We start from the raw sequence: 18,733 nt of genomic DNA on the forward strand, positions 1-18,733 counted from the left end.
ATACCATTTTCTTTAGCTCTGAGCCTCTACTTTTATCCAATGTAAAAAAAAAGAAAAAACTATTTCAAATTTTGCTACATAAGACCGAATCAAGGCAGTCGGTCACATATGAATGCCATCTGTTACTAGCAAGTTATTTATTTCATGAACCTTGTTTGAGGTCGGGGCTCTGTGCAGGCCAGTCAAGTTCTTCCACACTAATCTCGACAAATAATTTCTGTATGGACCTCGCTTTGTGCACAGGGGCATTCTCATGCTAAAACAGGAAAGGGCCTTCCCCAAACTGTTACCACAAAGTTAGAAGCACAGAATAATTGAGAATGTCATTGTATGCTGTAGCTTTAATATCTCCCTTCACTGGAACTAAGGGGCCTTTCCCACAACATGAAAAACAGCCCCAGACCATTATTCCTCCTCCACCAAACTTTACAGTTGGCACTATGCATTGGGGCAGGTAGCAGGTGGAAACGGAGAAAAGGGGGCCTGATCCCTAAGAAGTTTTAAATATACAATTCACAAGTGATAGGCTAATATTGTCACACATATCAGACAATTATTGATTGAATCTTGTCTTTACATATACTAAATAATATACAGTACCTAATCATTCAAGGATTTTTATTTTTTTACCATTTTCTACTTTGTAGAATAATAGTGAAGACATCAAAAATGAACTAACACATCATGTAGTAACCAAAAAAGCGTTAAACAAATCTATTTTATAGCTCTTCCACACTGGCATCAGTTCCACATAGATAACTATTAGACATGATGTTCTGACAGTCTGCCGGTAGTGAGGAATTCTTCCGTTTCACTGGTTGCACTTCACCGGTGATCTTGTATCGTTTCAGGAACAGTCCTTGAATCGAAGGATATTGCTGCAGCCTCAGACGATAGATTCTGTTACAGTCAAGGGATATTGCTGCAGCCTCAGACGATAGATACTGTTACAGTCAAGGGATATTGCTGCAGCCTCAGACGATAGATTCTCATAGCCTGTAATGGAGGAAACTAAAAAGTGAAATGAGTGACATGTATCCATCGTGACTTTCCCTGGACTTTTACTGCTGACCTCGTTATGAGCTAAACTTGATAAGGACCTTCCCATTTTGGCCCTAATGTGTCTGTCACATATTTCTTTACCATCACCCATTGTCCTGGCACTACGTCATGTCCCCCCTCAGGAGTTATTCCCCATTAGCGAGTTGTTTGCAATAGTTAAGTTTGTCACTCATAAAGTGAACGTCTGCTTTTCTCAAATCTAACGTGCCTGGTATTATCACCTTGTCCATCGTAGTAACTACCGATGCCCAGCCTGCCTCACACCCCCCCTCCACAATGCTTGAACCGTCTGTGTATAAGATAAACTCAGGGTTTTCCAACAAATGACTCTATAAACCCATCAGAGAGCTGATCCAAAACCAACTCACAACAATCGGGTTCAAGTAATGCGGTATCTGGAGGATACATCAGAGTAAATGGATTACATGGTGTCTTTTCAACTATACCCATGTCCCATAGATCTTTAATCACTACTTTAGTAGAGTCCATAGCTTCCTGTTCAACTATACCCATGTCCCATAGATCTTTAATCACTACTTTAGTAGCGTCCATAGCTTCCTGTTCAACTATACCCATGTCCCATAGATCTTTAATCACTACTTTAGTATTGTCCATAGCTTCCTGTTCAACTATACCCATGTCCCATAGATCTTTAATCACTACTTTAGTAGTGTCCATAGCTTCCTGTTCAACTATACCCATGTCCCATAGATCTTTAATCACTACTTTAGTAGTGTCCATAGCTTCCTGTTCAACTATACCCATGTCCCATAGATCTTTAATCACTACTTTAGTAGTGTCCATAGCTTCCTGTTCAACTATACCCATGTCCCATAGATCTTTACTCACTACTTTAGTAGCGTCCATAGCTTCCTGTTCAACTATACCCATGTCCCATAGATCTTTACTCACTACTTTAGTAGTGTCCATAGCTTCCTGTTCAACTATACCCATGTCCCATAGATCTTTAATCACTACTTTAGTAGCGTCCATAGCTTCCTGTTCAACTATACCCATGTCCCATAGATCTTTACTCACTACTTTAGTATTGTCCATAGCTTCCTGTTCAACTATACCCATGTCCCATAGATATTTAATCACTACTTTAGTAGTGTCCATAGCTTCCTGTTCAACTATACCCATGTCCCATAGATCTTTAATCACTACTTTAGTAGTGTCCATAGCTTCCTGTTCAACTATACCCATGTCCCATAGATCTTTAATCACTACTTTAGTAGTGTCCATAGCTTCCTGTTCAACTATACCCATGTCCCATAGATCTTTACTCACTCTTTATTAGCCTACATTATTCATCTCATATGTATATGTATATACTGTACTCTATATCATCTACTGCATCTTTATGTAATACATGTATCACTAGCCACTTTAACTATGCCACTTTGTTTACATGCTCATCTCATATGTATATACTGTACTCGATACCATCTACTGTATCTTGCCTATGCCGCTCTGTACCATCACTCATTCATATATCTTTATGTACATATTCTTTATCCCCTTACACTTGTGTGTATAAGACAGTAGTTTTGGAATTGTTAGTTAGATTACTTGTTGGTTATTACTGCATTGTCGGAACTAGAAGCACAAGCATTTCGCTACACTCGCATTAACATCTGCTAACTATGTGTATGTGACAAATAAAATTAGATTTGATTTGATTTGATTTGATTCGGATCAACACACAGTTGATACAATTTTCTTGTTGTCATTCAGATCAATTAATCTGGGTCACGGCACCAATTGTTAGCATTTGATGTTATTCTTCAATAACATAAACTCCAAAGCAAATCAGGTGGAGAAAAATAGATTTATTTGAAAAGGACAAGTCATAGATGTTATGCTGGGAGTTAGATGTTCAACCTCCCCTGTCCTCAGCCTTTCTCCACAGAACAAAGGAACAGGATGCCATTTATAAACCCCCACCCTAGCCTGGGGTTGACCAATCAGAAATCCTTGCAGTACAACTGGGCCAATGGCCAAATAACAAGTGTCCTGCTCCTGACTCAATGTACAGACCAATAAAAACGTGGGACACGTAGCTCTGAGTTCAGGAGCGACATTCCACAGATTCTAAACAGATGTTAAACTGAACCCCAACTCCTATTTACAATTCCCTATTGACCATTAGTACTCTAGCTTTTAATCCTCTCATCCTCTGCGTTGTGTATTTATCTTCAAAATATGACTGCCAACGTGCCTGTTTTCACTTATAGCCTGTGAGAAAAACCCAATCATGTGATGGAGAGCCATGTGAGTGAGAGGAGCGTTGGAGCGCCCAGTTGGGAGGAGGGAATTATAATTATCATTTTCAGCCCAAGGGCATAAATCAAATCAAATCAAATCAAATGTATTTATATAGCCCTTCGTACATCAGCTGATATCTCAAAGTGCTGTACAGAAACCAAGCCTAAAACCCCAAACAGCAAGCAATGCAGGTGTAGAAGCACGGTGGCTAGGAAAAACTCCCTAGAAAGGCCAAAACCTAGGAAGAAACCTAGAGAGGAACCAGGCTATGTGGGGTGGCCAGTCCTCTTCTGGCTGTGCCGGGTGGAGATTATAACAGAACATGGCCAAGATGTTCAAATGTTCATAAATTACCAGCATGGTCCAATAATAATAAGGCAGAACAGTTGAAACTGGAGCAGCAGCACGGCCAGGTGGACTGGGGACAGCAAGGAGTCATCATGTCAGGTAGTCCTGAGGCATGGTCCTAGGGCTCAGGTCCTCCGAGAGAGAGAAAGAGAGAATTAGAGAGAGCACACTTAAATTCACACAGGACACCGAATAGGACAGGAGAAGTACTCCAGATATAACAAACTGACCCTAGCCCCCCGACACATAAACTGCTGCAGCATAAATACTGGAGGCTGAGACGGGAGGGGTCAGGAGACACTGTGGCCCCATCCGAGGACACCCCCGGACAGGGCCAAACAGGAAGGATATAACCCCACCCACTTTGCCAAAGCACAGCCCCCACACCACTAGAGGGATATCTTCAACCACCAACTTACCATCCTGAGACAAGGCCGAGTATAGCCCACAAAGATCTCCGCCACGGCACAACCCAAGGGGGGGGGGGCCAGGAGATGTGTAACAGATGTGAAACGGCTAGCTTAGTTAGCGTGGGCGCTAAATAGCGTTTCAATCAGTGACGTCACTTGCTCTGAGACCTTGAAGTAGTAGTTCCCCTTGCTCTGCAAGGGCCGCGGCTTTTGTGGAGCGATGGGTAACGACGCTTCGTAGGTGTCAGTTGTTGATGTGTGCAGAAGGTCCCTGGTTCGCGCCCGGGTATGGGCGAGGGGATGGTCTAAAGTTATACTGTTACATTGGTGCCGTGACCCGGATTACTGGTTGCTGCGGAGGAAGGTCAAAAAGGGGGGTCAGTGTAACGGATGTGAAACGGCTAGCTTAGTTAGCGTGGGCGCTAAATAGCGTTTCAATCAGTGACGTCACTTGCTCTGAGACCTTGAAGTAGTAGTTCCCCTTGCTCTGCAAGGGCCGCGGCTTTTGTGGAGCGATGGGTAACGACGCTTCGTAGGTGTCAGTTGTTGATGTGTGCAGAAGGTCCCTGGTTCGCGCCCGGGTATGGGCGAGGGGATGGTCTAAAGTTATACTGTTACATTGGTGCCGTGACCCGGATTACTGGTTGCTGCGGAGGAAGGTCAAAAAGGGGGGTCAGTGTAACGGATGTGAAACGGCTAGCTTAGTTAGCGTGGGCGCTAAATAGCGTTTCAATCAGTGACGTCACTTGCTCTGAGACCTTGAAGTAGTAGTTCCCCTTGCTCTGCAAGGGCCGCGGCTTTTGTGGAGCGATGGGTAACGACGCTTCGTAGGTGTCAGTTGTTGATGTGTGCAGAAGGTCCCTGGTTCGTGCCCGGGTATGGGCGAGGGGACGGTCTAAATTTATACTGTTACATTGATGCTGTTGACCCGGATTACTGGTTGCTGCGGAGGAAGGTCAAAAGGGGGGTGAGTGTAACAGATGTGAAACGGCTAGCTTAGTTAGCGTGGGCGCTAAATAGCGTTTCAATCAGTGACGTCACTTGCTCTGAGAGTAGTAGTTCCCCTTGCTCTGCAAGGGCCGCGGCTTTTGTGGAGCGATGGGTAACGACGCTTCGTAGGTGTCAGTTGTTGATGTGTGCAGAAGGTCCCTGGTTCGCGCCCGGGTATGGGCGAGGGGATGGTCTAAAGTTATACTGTTACAGATGCACAATATGTTTATGTTAATTAACGGTCAATTACCATGAGACCGACCGGCAATTATTTGGTTGACAATCACCGGCTGACAAAGTTTCATGACCTCCACAGCCCTATTTGTAGGGAAAAGCAACTTTCTCTCCCTAAGGGTTAGGATTGGGAATGGGAACAAAGGAGGTTTAGGGTAAAAAAGGCCTCAGGAATGGTTAGGGTTAGGTTTTTTTTCTGCAAAAAAACAGTATGGGTCTCTTGCGCCTCGCTGTGGCCATCTGTGAGTACTACATACCTCTGTCGCTACACTCGCTGGACTCATAATCGGAGGTAGCAACTGCTTCAGATCTACAAATCACCATAAACTGCCTAGCAATGCGCTAGATAGACCCACTCAGTGAACTGCAGCAGCATACTCTCAACTCGATGTCTATGAAGGAAGAGATGTCTTTGCATATCAAATTACACAGCAGCCATGTAGAAACAAAAAAAATCGTTAAAAAATAAAGGTAGTTTATTTGCTAAAAATAATAATATTATTGCGGTTTAAATTGGCCACATCTTAAAAAAGAAGACAAAGACTTGTGTTTCGATAAGATTGTATTCCTTTTTCTGAAAATAGTATTGTTAACCATGACCAGAAAATGTTTAACATTTGATGGATAGGGCAGAACATGCAAGGAATTCGGCACCTGGGCAATAACTGCATTGGCCTTTTTACTCCTTTTAAACAACGCACCTTTTTGTACAGCTTTGGCAAAGGGTTATGTCTACAAAACGTAGTCCACTCTGTTCCTAACAGATTCTAGTTTTGGAAACAAAAAGCTATATTGAGATCAAATGTTTCACCGATGAGAAAATTAGCAGAATATTGGCCAAAATCCATCTCGTTCCATCTTCTCTCACGGCCGGCCACTGGGCTTCCTCTCACTACCATATTTGGTAGAGAGCGGAAACGCCAACCGGAAGCTTCACATTTAAACATCTGGTGAAATATCTCTCATTGTTATATCTGTGGTTTCACCAAGTGGCTGTGTTAATGTCAAATTACTTGAGGTTAACCCACAAGGTTTACGCTAGTACATGTCATTGCTACCAACAGCGAAGCTAGCATTCAATGGGTTGGGAAAAGACTGTTCAGAACTCGAGTTGGTGCACCGCGCTCAAGAACTGCCAGGGTGAAAAATGCCCTAAAATAAGTCTTGTTTTCCGATTTTACTTCAAAATTACGGAAAACAACTAGGACAGAAGGTAATATTATGAAACTGGACTCCATGGCGGATGCAATAAATTAATTTGCCTCAGAAAAAAAGCGTTGTTAAAAATGCCTACAAACGATTATTTATTTCACAAGAAAGACCTGTCCTTAATCGTTACTCTAAATGGCTAACTGTGTTTAGTGACCTTAAGAAACTGCTAATTGCATTCCCTTGCCTAAAAACACACAAGTTGTCACTATCACTTCAACAAATAGTACATTTCTCGCTTGTGTTTGTCCGCAGTGGAGCGTGAGCTCCCTGAATGATTGCAACAGGGCCAATCATATCTGACGAGGAGCCCCAGGTGGGCGGGTCTTTGTGGTAGGCGCTGTCGACAATATGGCGGATGACGGAGACAGGTCGACTGGAGCTGTTGATACTAGTGGCGGACCGGGGACTTCAGAGGAGTCTGACGGGTTCAGTCTTGGCGGGATGTTGTTAAATTTAAGTATTTTAGTTGTAGTGGTTACGATCTGCTATGTTATTTATCGGCGATGGGGTAAACGGATTGGTGCTGACGCGGCCCAGGGAAGCGAGGCCTCGTCTCTGCCGAAGATGAGAAGACGTGATTTCACTTTGGAGCAACTTGGGGAATACGATGGACTGCAAAACCCCCGGATCATGATGGCAGTCAATATGAAAGTATTCGATGTTACCACCGGCAAAACGTTTTATGGCCGAGGTAAGGATCCGTTAATGGTAAATAACACACTGGATGATATCGGTTGTTTGGGCGCAATAGTTAGCCTCGACTAGCTTGGTAAAGTTCGCCGGATAACTAACTCCATTAGCAGCTAGCCACACAAGCAGTTATTTTAGTGTTTTCATTTAGCACGTTAGCCAACTAACTTAGCTAGTTAGTCTGGCACTTAGCATTGCAATGGCTTGTTAGCTAACATTGCAAACGTTAGTTTATTCTAGGTTGTAGTTAGACACGTGTGCATGTTTACTGTACTAATTTACGTAGGTTGGCTACAAAAACAACGCATGTTAACTAGGTAACGTTACATCACTCAAAGTACTACTGAAATGTCCACAAAAAAACTGCATCAGGTTGTTTAAAAAAAACTATAGACCTACCCACTAGCTAACGTTAGCTAGCTGGTGATTTAATGTAACAAGCTAGCCCAAGTAAACTAGATAATTTAACGTTAACATTTGCGTAACTTGTTGTTACATAGGTAACGTACAAATGCAGATTAACTCGCTAGCTAAACAGACTGATTAGCTTTTGCTTAAACGGGGACCAAGAGTAACGTTAGTTAATTAACGTGAGCTATCTAGCTAGTTATTCCCAAAAGCGTGTCGAAACCGAGCCCCTGTGTGAGTTGTTAATCGACTCCAAATTCTGGGTGTCAAAGCTTGGAATCGACTCCTAAGATTCAGTATTTTTGCAAAAGAGGAAACCGTAGTCTACTTCGAAAACACCCATCTTTCAGCAAAGAAAGAGCAAGCTAGCGAGAGAGACGGGAGGGGCATGTCGGCCACCAGGCAGACTGTCATAACCGGTCATCAAAAGTGGCTCCCGTTTGGCGCAGCGGTCTAAAGGTACTGCATCTCAGTGGCCTCACTGAGCCACTGAGGGATAACCGGTCATCAAAAGTGGCTCGATCCCGGGCTGTATCACAACCGGCCGTGATCGGGAGTCCTATAGGGCGGCGTACAATTGGCCCAGCGTTGTCCGGGTTAGGGGAGGCCTGTTAGGCCGTCACTGTAATTAAGAATTTGTTCTTAATGTTCTTAACTGACTTGCCCTTTTAAACAAAAAAAGATACAGGGTATCGCAATGCTGTATTTTGCCATTTCTTGGCTTTCACTAAAGTAGGGGCTATCAATGAGTAGGCTGAGCACGCAACAGTCGGAAGACCAAACTAGTGCTTGCCATGGTGAAGAGAGAGCCGTGCAGGTGAGGGAGAGACAGTCAGAACCGTGCAGGTGAGGGAGAGACAGTCAGAACCGTGCAGGTGAGGGAGAGACAGTCAGAACCGTGCAGGTGGGGGAGAGACAGTCAGAACCGTGCATACAAGCTATATATTGTTAATCTAGCAATGCCTCGTAAACTCAAAGTATATTAAAGTATATATTAGGCTATCAATGAGTGTGGTTAAGCAATTCTTCATAGTGCCAGTGAATTGAAGTTGAACGTCACCAAATACATCAGTTTAATTGGGCCTAAATGCTGCAATGAAGTATTGCATAAAGCTTATTTAATGAAACCCTGGCTGTCTGTTGGTGTCCTAGGTCAAGGCTCTCCAACCCAGTTCCTGGAAAGATACCTTCCTGTAGGTTTTCACTACAACCCCCGTTGTAACTAACCTGATTCAGTTTATCAACCAGGTAATTATTTAGTGTTGGAGTGAAAACCTACAGGATGGTGACGCTACAAAAACAGGGTTGGAGAGCCCTGTCCTAGGCAATAGATCACAAAGCAGCATACCGCTAAACTTTTGGGAAATGGCAAGTTCACTTTCTCATCTATAAACAGTCAAGTGCAAATACTGTTCAGCTGCTCAAATAGATTGAGGGGCATTGTTATTAGGAAGGACATCTATGGATGGATCGCTAAAATTATGATTATGATCACACTTTTTAAAATATTATGGGAGACCTATACAGTACATTTGGCAGCCAAGCACGAGTTGTCAGTGTAGCGTATTATTGTCTAGACATGAGGTATACAATAAAAACATCCAGGCTTCCGTCACAAGTCAATTTAATTACAGAGGGCAGTTTAGTTTTTCTGATCATGTATGAATCGTCCTCTGGAATAACGCACATGCTTGTATAATAAATCCAAAACCAACGTCAAGTAATACCTGTCTGAACAGGGCTGTAACATGGCAAAGAATAGGCTTATCAGCGTAGGGTGCTGCATCATCCCATGGGATCTGTCAAGGCTGCACACAGCAGAAATATCACTGAAATATTCTAGTTCCTACACATCACCTTCTATATTCAAACAAAATAGCCCTCTCATAGGCAGATGGACAGTATCATTCTCATGTCAGTCCTTTAAAATGCAGATGTTGTCTTCCTAGTAGGACTCCGTAGTAATGAGGTAGGACTCCGTAGTAATGAGGTAGGACTCCGTAGTAATGAGGTAGGACTCCGTAGTAATGAGGTAGGACTCCGTAGTAATGAGGTAGGACTCCGTAGTAATGAGGTAGGACTCCGTAGTAATGAGGTAGGACTCCGTAGTAATGAGGTAGGACTCCGTAGTAATGAGGTAGGACTCCGTAGTAATGAGGTAGTCAATTTAGCAAGCTGGCTAAATGATCCTACTGATATCTATCATTAGCTAACTGATTTGAGATCACATCATGTTAGCTAGTAACGTTATAGGTTGACCAACCAGCCATATTCTGAGGATTAATGCTATGCTAACTAGGGCTGAACCCATTTAGTCGACTGGTCAATAGGCTGTTGTCGACCGGGATTTCTTTAGTCGAGCAGTAGCAAAAACATGAATATCATGGTGTATAAAACACCTGTCTGATTCACGCCGGCCTGAGTGGACTGATCCGTTGTGGAGGCCGTTGGGATGCCCCAGTCCATCACTCTAAGACGTGCTACTGAAATTGCATATGGTTATATTATGTAAGAACAATGGTGCAACACTAATAAAAATGATTTTATAATATGCGCGTTCTCCTGCTTGGATAGTGGTCGCTGTCCGTGGTTCTGAAACACATCAGTGTGGTTTTAAATTGGCGCCTTTTCCTAGACCAAGTTGCGATTGGCATAATGGCGTTGAGAACAATGGAGGCAGCAGCAGAGGGAGGAGATAAGGGAACAGCCCTTGACTTATTTTCTAAGAAAAGTGAGGAGCGAGGAAACTCCAACTTAATTATGTCTATAATCAATAGCCTAACTGTTAATGTGCCGGGCTTTAGGACTCATCCATATGCTGTATATGTACAGAAATGAGACAGATCCTGCTTCAATTTTTATTTTTATTTTTTCTGTTGCCTGTTTGGTTGATAGTCTACTGATTCTGTGAGCACCAATTCTCATGCAACAATTTCACAAATGAGTCTGTTTTTAATCTTTGCTGTAATAAAGACTTTACACTTTCTTCTTTAGACCAGCCTCTGGTATTATTTATCATTTATTGTTCACATTAGTGATGCACCGATGTGACATTTTTGGCCGATATCCAATATTTTCCTTGCCAAAAAAAAACGATACCAATATAAAAAATTTTTGCTGCCTTTTAAGCAGCCCAAGCAATTCTTCTTCTTATTGGTGTCCTTTAGTAGTGGTTTCTTTGCAGCAATTTGACCACGAAGGCCTGATTCACACAGTCTCCTCTGAACAGTTGATGTTGAGGTGTTTGCTACGTGAACTCTGAAGCATTTATTTGGGCTGCAATCTGAGGTGCCGTTAACTCTAATGAATTTATCCTCTGCAGCAGAGGTAACTCTGGGTCTTCCTTTCCTGTGGCGGTCCTCATGAGAGCTAGTTTCATCATAGCGCTTGATGGTTTTTGCGACTGCACTTGAAGAAACTTTCAAAGTTCTTGACAGTTTCCGTATTGACTGACCTTCATGTCTTAAAGTAATGATAGACTGTCGTTTCTCTTTGCTTACTTGAGCTGTTCTTGCCATAATATGGACTTGGTCTTTTACCAAATCGGGGTGGTACACAGAAGATAGCCCTACCTTGTCACAACACAACTGATTGGCCCAAATGCTTTAAGGAGGAAAGAAATTAAACAATTTAACTTTTAGCAAGGCACACCTGTTAATTGAAATGCATTCCAGGAAGCTGGTTGAGAGAATGCCAAGAATGTGCAAAGCTGTCATCAAGGCAAAGGGTGACTACTTTTGAAGAATATAAAATATATTTTGTTTCGGACTTTTCTGGTTACTTCTATGATTCCATATGTGTTATTTCATAGTTTTGATGTCTTCACTATTATTCTACAATGTAGAAAATAGTAAAAATAAAGAAAAACCCTTCAATGAATAGATGTCAATGTTTTACTAGTACTGTATTAGGGATGAAACGGTTACCGGTTTCACGATAAACCCCGGTAAAATTCCCAGCGGTTAGTGTTACTGTTTCAAATGTTAATTATCATTAAAACCGTGTTTGAAAAACTCCCGGTAAATACTGTCCAGCATCAACCACAGTTATCAACAGTCTGACGCAGGCGTAGCAACGTGGCTTTTGTTTTGTGTGAAAACATGGAGGAAGGCAGTGACAGCGCTCGGGAAATTTTTCAGCCTTCTAAGAGGACTACATCTGATGTGTGATTGTATTTTGGGTTTTACAAGAGTGCTTAGGGAAACTTAATTGAAGATGGTCACCCTGTCTGCAGAACATTCAAAAAATGTTTAAAAAATCTCTGCGAAAGGGGGCAACACTTCAAATCTCTTGAGTCATTTTTGTGACCATCATCCACTACTTTATAGCGAATGCAAGGTAAGTTCATTTTTAGCTCAATGCATGATGTGGGGACTTCGGAATGGGGGAAAATGTCAGGGTTTGTCTGTCTAACTTACTAATAGCTTGTTAATGTAAACTGAAGCTTTCAGTGGAACCCAGTCGTGTAAAAACACAACACGTTATGCTGCTGTATGTGTCATGTCTGCAGACTCTATTCGCCCATTAGACACGATAACACGTTATGTAGTTTAATCACCCAACCAACATATTTTGTATAAAAGTGTTCCAACAGGAGAAACACTATAGACTCTCGTACCAGACTCCCGTACCTACCTAACACTATAGTCCTTCTGGAAGGTTCTCCCATCTCTGCAGCACTCCACCAATCAGGCCTTTATGGTAGAGTTGCCAGATGGAAGCCACTCCTCAGTTAAAGGCATATGACAGCCCGCTTGGAGTTTGCCAAAAGGCACCTGAAGGACTCAGACCATGAGATTCAAGATTTGGTGAAACATGGTGGTGGCAGTATCATGCCTGCCAGGACTTTTTGCACGGACTGGGAGACTCATCAGGATCGAGGGAAAGATGAACAGAGAAAAGTACAAAGATCCTTGATGATAACCTGCTTAGGACCTTAGACTAGGGCGAAGGTTCACCTTCCAACAGGACAACACAGCCAAGACCACGCAGGAGTGGCTTCGGGACAAGTCTCAATGTCCTTGAGTGGCCCAGCCAGAGCCCAGACTTGAACCCAATCGAACATCTCTGGAGAGACCTGAAAATAGCTGTGCAGCAACACTCCCCATCCAACCTGACAGCGCTTGAGAGGATCTGCAGAGAAGCATGGGAGAAACTACCCAAATACAGGTGTGACAGGCTTATAGTGTCATACCCAAGAAGACTCAAGGCTGTAATCGCTGCCAAAAGTGCATCAAAGTATTGCGTAAAGGGTCTGAATACTTAATCAGACAGTTTTTTTGCTGTCTGATTTATTGAGTAGTGTGTGTAGATTCAGCAGGGGGGTTAATCCGTTTCAGATTAAGGCTGTAATGTAACAATGTGGAAAAAGGGAAAGGGGTCTGAATACTTTCCCACTGTATATTAATTTATTTTGTATTTTCTTTGTTAGACCTAAGACGGAGCTGATTTCCTGGTGTTACCAAGTGATTTTTATTTTGGAACTCTGTAACCAAGTATTTCCATGTGATCGTATGCAAATGTTAGCAAGGTTTGAAATGAAAACAATCAAATATCTGTTTGGGCTTCTTGCGATCATTTTGCAGTCTACAAAGTATTTGGAATTATGTTCGCACCCCCCGACCTTCTGCGCAAGAAATCATTCCGCGTCTGGATCTAGTTGAGGATCCCTGCTACGGACGGTCCCGGTAGTTGAGGATCCCTGCCACGGACGGTCCCGGTAGTTGAGGATCCCTGCCACGGACGGTCCCGGTAGTTGAGGATCCCTGCTACGGACGGTCCCGGTAGTTGAGGATCCCTGCTACGGACGGTCCTGGTAGTTGAGGATCCCTGCCACGGACGGTCCCGGTAGTTGAGGATCCCTGCTACGGACGGTCCCGGTAGTTGAGGATCCCTGCCACGGACGGTCCCGGTAGTTGAGGATCCCTGCCACGGACGGTCCCGGTAGTTGAGGATCCCTGCCACGGACGGTCCCGGTAGTTGAGGATCCCTGCCACGGACGGTCCCGGTAGTTGAGGATCCATGCTACGGACGGTCCCGGTAGTTGAGGATCCCTGCCACGGACGGTCCCGGTAGTTGAGGATCCCTGCCACGGACGGTCCCGGTAGTTGAGGATCCCTGCCACGGACGGTCCCGGTAGTTGAGGATCCCTGCCACGGACGGTCCCGGTAGTTGAGGATCCATGCTACGGACGGTCCCGGTAGTTGAGGATCCCTGCTACGGACGGTCCCGGTAGTTGAGGATCCCTGCTACGGACGGTCCCGGTAGTTGAGGATCCCTGCTACGGACGGTCCCGGTAGTTGAGGATCCCTGCCACGGATGGTCCTTATAGAACTGATCCGTAGTTAAATTCAGTAGGTATATATTCTGTTTAATATACTGTCTCTCTCCCTACAGACGGTCCTTATGGTATCTTTGCGGGCCGGGATGCATCGAGGGGTCTGGCCACGTTCTGTTTGGAGAAAGATGCCTTGAGGGAGGAGTATGATGACCTGTCAGACCTCAACGCTGTTCAGATGGAGTCAGTCAGAGAGTGGGAGAGGCAGTTCATGGGTAAGCTGTAACAATATGTAGGATACAGGGCCTAAAACACCTGCCAAATGCGGGTAGATTTTGTCGTTGGCGGCTAAGAACGTCTAATTCACCAGCCACGTTGGCGGCTATGACTGTCTTAATTCACCAGCCATGGCAGGTAGTCACACTCAGGTCTTTACAGTGTGAGCAGTATGGGCATGTAGTTGTGAGTTCTAGTAGAATAAATGCTGCAGTGGCTGTTTTCAAAGTATTTCTGTCATTTTGTTTCATGCTGGTAATGGACAGATCTGAATCCTAACATTATAGCTATCCCACCTCGCGCTACAAAGCTGGGTGGCTGTGTGCACTGAAGAAAGTGCTGCTGAAAGATTTTAGAAGGAATGTGCACAGGCATAAAAGTTTGTCTAATTTACCAGAATGTCTACCAAAGTGAGACTTTGTCCTTGTGTGTTTTGGCTATTTAAACATTGTTTTGTTCACAAGCTTGGTTGCTTTTCAATGTTGGTTTGCATCTATTGCTAGCAAAGAGACATCTGCCTCTAGTGAGATTCTCACAGGCACACGGGACAGAAATTGCCGCGTTATCAAGGTAACCTTAAAGGGCTAGCTGAATGTTTTTGTCTGATATTTTGATTAAAAGACTCAGGTCAGAGTATTACATTAAATTGAGCAATATAGCACATTACTTTGTTTTAGGCCCTGGTAGGATATATGTTGGTGCTTGATTAGGGTGCAATATGGTTTGATTTGACCCTTGTGATCTCTCATTTCAGAAAAATATGATTATGTTGGTCGACTGTTAAAGCCCGGGGATGAGCCGTCAGAATACACAGATGAGGAGGACATCAAGGACCACCTGAAACATGACTGAACTGTTGCCCTGTTCTGTTCACACCACCAACCAAAGCCTTGACCCAAACAGCTGACAGCACCTGTCCCCCCCCACACCCTTCCTCTTCCCTCTCAAGCCCCCCCCCTCCTCTTCTTCCCTCTCAAGCCCCCCCTCCTCCTCTTCTTCCCTCTCAACCCCCCCTCCTTCTTCTTCTTCTTCCCTCTCAAGCCCCCCCTCCTCCTCTTCTTCCCTCTCAAGCCCCCCCCGCCTCCTCTTCTTCCCTCTCAAGCCCCCCCGCCTCCTCTTCTTCCCTCTCAAGCCCCACCTCCTCCTCCTCTTCCCTCTCAAGCCCCACCTCCTCCTCCTCTTCCCTCTCAAGCCCCACCTCCTCCTCTTCCCTCTCAAGCCCCCCCTCCTCCTCCTCTTCCCTCTCAAGCCCCCCCTCCTCCTCCTCTTCCCTCTCAAGCCCCCCCTCCTCCTCCTCTTCCCTCTCAAGCCCCCCCTCCTCCTCCTCTTCCCTCTCAAGCCGCCCCCTCCTCCTCCCTCTCAAGCCCCCCCCTCCTCCTCCCTCTCAAGCCCCCCCTCCTCCTCCCTCTCAAGCCCCCCCTCCTCCTCCCTCTCAAGCCCTCCCTCTCCCCTCTCAAGCCCCCCCTCCTCCTCCCTCTCCCCTCTCAAGCACCCCCTCCTTCTTCTTCCCTCTCAAGCACCCCCTCCTTCTTCTTCTTCCCTCTCAAGCCCCCCCTCCTCCTCTTCTTCCCTCTCAACCCCCCCTCCTTCTTCTTCTTCTTCCCTCTCAAGCCCCCCCTCCTCCTCTTCTTCCCTCTCAAGCCCCCCCGCCTCCTCTTCTTCCCTCTCAACCCCCCCCGCCTCCTCTTCTTCCCTCTCAAGCCCCACCTCCTCCTCCTCTTCCCTCTCAAGCCCCACCTCCTCCTCTTCCCTCTCAAGCCCCCCCTCCTCCTCCTCTTCCCTCTCAAGCCCCCCCTCCTCCTCCTCTTCCCTCTCAAGCCCCCCCTCCTCCTCCTCTTCCCTCTCAAGCCCCCCCTCCTCCTCCTCTTCCCTCTCAAGCCGCGCCCTCCTCCTCCCTCTCAAGCCCCCCCCTCCTCCTCCCTCTCAAGCCCTCCCTCTCCCCTCTCAAGCCCCCCCTCCTCCTCCCTCTCCCCTCTCAAGCACCCCCTCCTTCTTCTTCCCTCTCAAGCACCCCCTCCTTCTTCTTCTTCCCTCTCAAGCACCCCCTCCTTCTTCTTCTTCCCTCTCAAGCACCCCCTCCTTCTTCTTCTTCCCTCTCAAGCACCCCCTCCTTCTTCTTCTTCCCTCTCAAGCACCCCCTCCTTCTTCTTCTTCCCTCTCAAGCCCCCCCTTCTTCTTCTTCTTCCCTCTCAAGCCCCCCCTTCTTCTTCTTCTTCCCTCTCAAGCCCCCCCTTCTTCTTCTTCTTCCCTCTCAAGCACCCCCTCCTTCTTCTTCTTCCCTCTCAAGCACCCCCTCCTTCTTCTTCTTCCCTCTCAAGCACCCCCTCCTTCTTCTTCTTCCCTCTCAAGCACCCCATCCTTCTTCTTCTTCCCTCTCAAGCACCCCCTCCTTCTTCTTCTTCCCTCTCAAGCACCCCCTCCTTCTTCTTCTTCCCTCTCAAGCACCCCCTCCTTCTTCTTCTTCCCTCTCAAGCACCCCCTCCTTCTCCTTCTTCCCTCTCAAGCAACCCCTCCTTCTTCTTCCCTCTCAAACCCTAATTTTCCTCTGGTTGGATAGCCCAGTCCTGGATGGGCGGGCCCTGGCCTGACTCCTCACCATACAGATCAGCACTAACAGAAACCAGTGATGAAACTGTTTCAGGGGTTTTTGAATGACATGAACTTGTCTTTGTGCTGTTAGTCTATTTGAAATAGTTAAAACACAAAACATTTTTATAGAATTTTCCTTACGATGTCCCTGTTGTGTAAATGTGAACAGAGGCATAAAGGTCTCGACAAACCATTTCTGTATGGACCTTGCTTTGTGCCCGGGGGCATTGTCATGCTGAAACCAGAAAGGTCCTTGCCACAACATATTTAGAATCACTCAGATTGATTGATTGGGAATACAAAGGGAAGGTCAGCTGACAGTTCTAATCAATCGACTGTTTCCAAGCTACACTACTGGATGTTGGTACAATCCCCAGGACATCAAATGGTCAGTGTTAATTGTGCCTTATTTTTTTTTTTTTATACTTCTAAAATCCTGTCAAAAAACGAGGGGGCGGGGTTGAAATTATTCTGCCCATGATGTTTATTAGTTGTCTTCGAGGTGCTGTAAAAAGCGGTTCACCTTCTTGGGAAGGTGTTCTATAGACTGGTTTCCTTTTTAAAGCCATCAGTCTAAGGCATGCTGTAATACCGACTGGCAGAGAGACTCCACGCATCACAACCTTGTATATAGACCTCTGTTACTGCCATATTGATGTAGGTAATGAACTCCATATATTGCTGGTTTGTGTTTTTCTTTAGTTTTTTTGCTGAAGTTCTTTTTAAATGTGAGTGAATGTTGAAAGGACTGTGGTGTGGGACGGGATCAGGGAATGTTCACATTTGGGAGAGAAGTTGCTTATCTTGTAAATATATCTATCATTTTATTAAAGCATGTGCTTCAATGTTGAGCAATGCTGAATTCCCACCATGTCATGTATTTAAATGTTGGGTATGTGTCTGCAGAGAGAGACAGGCATGCATAATAAAGTGATTTGGTTAATAATTGTCTTGAGTTATTTCATTCCAGACAGAAGTATATACACTACTGGTCAAAAGTTGACACACCTACTCATTCGAGTTTATTATTATTTATTTTTTTTAACTATTTTCTACATTGTAGAATATTGAAAACTACGAAATAATACATGGAATCATGTAACCAAAAAAGGGTTAAACGAATCAAAATATATATTTAAGATTCTTCAAATAGCCACCCTTTGCCTTGATAGCTTTGCACACTTGTCATTCTCTCAACCAGATTCACCTGGAAAGCTTTTCCAACGGTCTTGAAAGAGTTCCCACATGTGCTGAGCACTAGTTGGCTGCTTTTCCTTCACTCTGCGGTCCAACTCATCCCAAACAATCTCAATTGGGTTGAGGTCGGGGGATTGTGGAGGCCAGGTCATCTGATGCAGCACTCCATCACCCTCCTTGGTAAAATAGCCCTTACACAGCCTGGAGGTGTGTTTTGGGTCATTGTCATGTTGAAAAACAAACACAATGAGTAACAGCTATATACAGGAAGTACCAGAGTCGATGTGCAGGGGTACGAGGTAATAACATAGCTATATACAAGGACTACCAGCACTGAGTCGATGTGCAGGGGGTACGAGGTAATACGTACATAGACCATAGGTAGGGGTAAAGTGACTAGGCAACAGGATAAAACAGCAGTAGTGTATGTGATGAGTCAAGAGTTAGTGACAAAAGGGTCAATGTGGGTAGCTATTTAGCAGTCATGGCTTGGAGGTAGAAGCTGTTCAGGGTCCTGTTGGTTTCATGCTTGGTGCATCGGTATCGCTTGCTGTGTGGTAGCAGAGAGAACAGCCTGGCTTGACTTTAAAGCGCCTTCCACTGACACCACTTGGTATAGAGGTCCTGGATGGCAGGTAGCTCGGCACCAGTGATGTACTGGGCCGTACCCATTACCCTCTGTAGAACCTTGCAGTCGGATGCCAAGTAGTTGCTGTACCAAGCGGAGATGCAACCAGTCAGGATGCTCTCAATGACGGAGCTGTAGAACATT

At 45.1% G+C, this 18,733-nt stretch overlaps 1 protein-coding gene across 2 annotated transcripts; it reads left to right on the top strand.

Moving 5' to 3' along the window:
* The first annotated feature begins 6,756 nt into the window (after positions 1 to 6,756).
* Positions 6,757 to 17,707, top strand: LOC139375483 (membrane-associated progesterone receptor component 2-like). Of its 2 annotated transcripts, none has more exons than XM_071117311.1 (4): positions 6,757 to 7,215; positions 14,019 to 14,174; positions 14,930 to 15,516; positions 15,877 to 17,707. In XM_071117311.1, the coding sequence occupies exons 1-3, from the start codon at positions 6,873 to 6,875 to the stop codon at positions 15,025 to 15,027; spliced, it is 597 nt and encodes a 198-aa protein (XP_070973412.1). In that variant the 5' UTR covers positions 6,757 to 6,872; the 3' UTR covers positions 15,028 to 15,516; positions 15,877 to 17,707. The 2 variants fall into 2 exon arrangements, with proteins under 2 accessions (XP_070973412.1, XP_070973413.1); XM_071117312.1 differs by having other exon boundaries at positions 14,930 to 15,483; positions 15,817 to 17,707.
* The last annotated feature ends 1,026 nt before the right edge of the window (positions 17,708 to 18,733 follow it).

The sequence above is a fragment of the Oncorhynchus clarkii genome, chromosome 19, assembly GCF_045791955.1.
Source record: "Oncorhynchus clarkii lewisi isolate Uvic-CL-2024 chromosome 19, UVic_Ocla_1.0, whole genome shotgun sequence".
Lineage (NCBI taxonomy): Eukaryota > Metazoa > Chordata > Actinopteri > Salmoniformes > Salmonidae > Oncorhynchus > Oncorhynchus clarkii.

Coding starts and splice junctions, on each gene's coding strand:
- LOC139375483 (XM_071117311.1), top strand. CDS start 6,873: ATGGCGGATGACGGAGACAGGTCGACTGGAGCTGTTGATACTAGTGGC. Junction 7,216..14,018: donor CAAAACGTTTTATGGCCGAG/GTAAGGATCCGT, acceptor CTCTCCCTACAG/ACGGTCCTTATGGTATCTTT. Junction 14,175..14,929: donor GTGGGAGAGGCAGTTCATGG/GTAAGCTGTAAC, acceptor CTCTCATTTCAG/AAAAATATGATTATGTTGGT.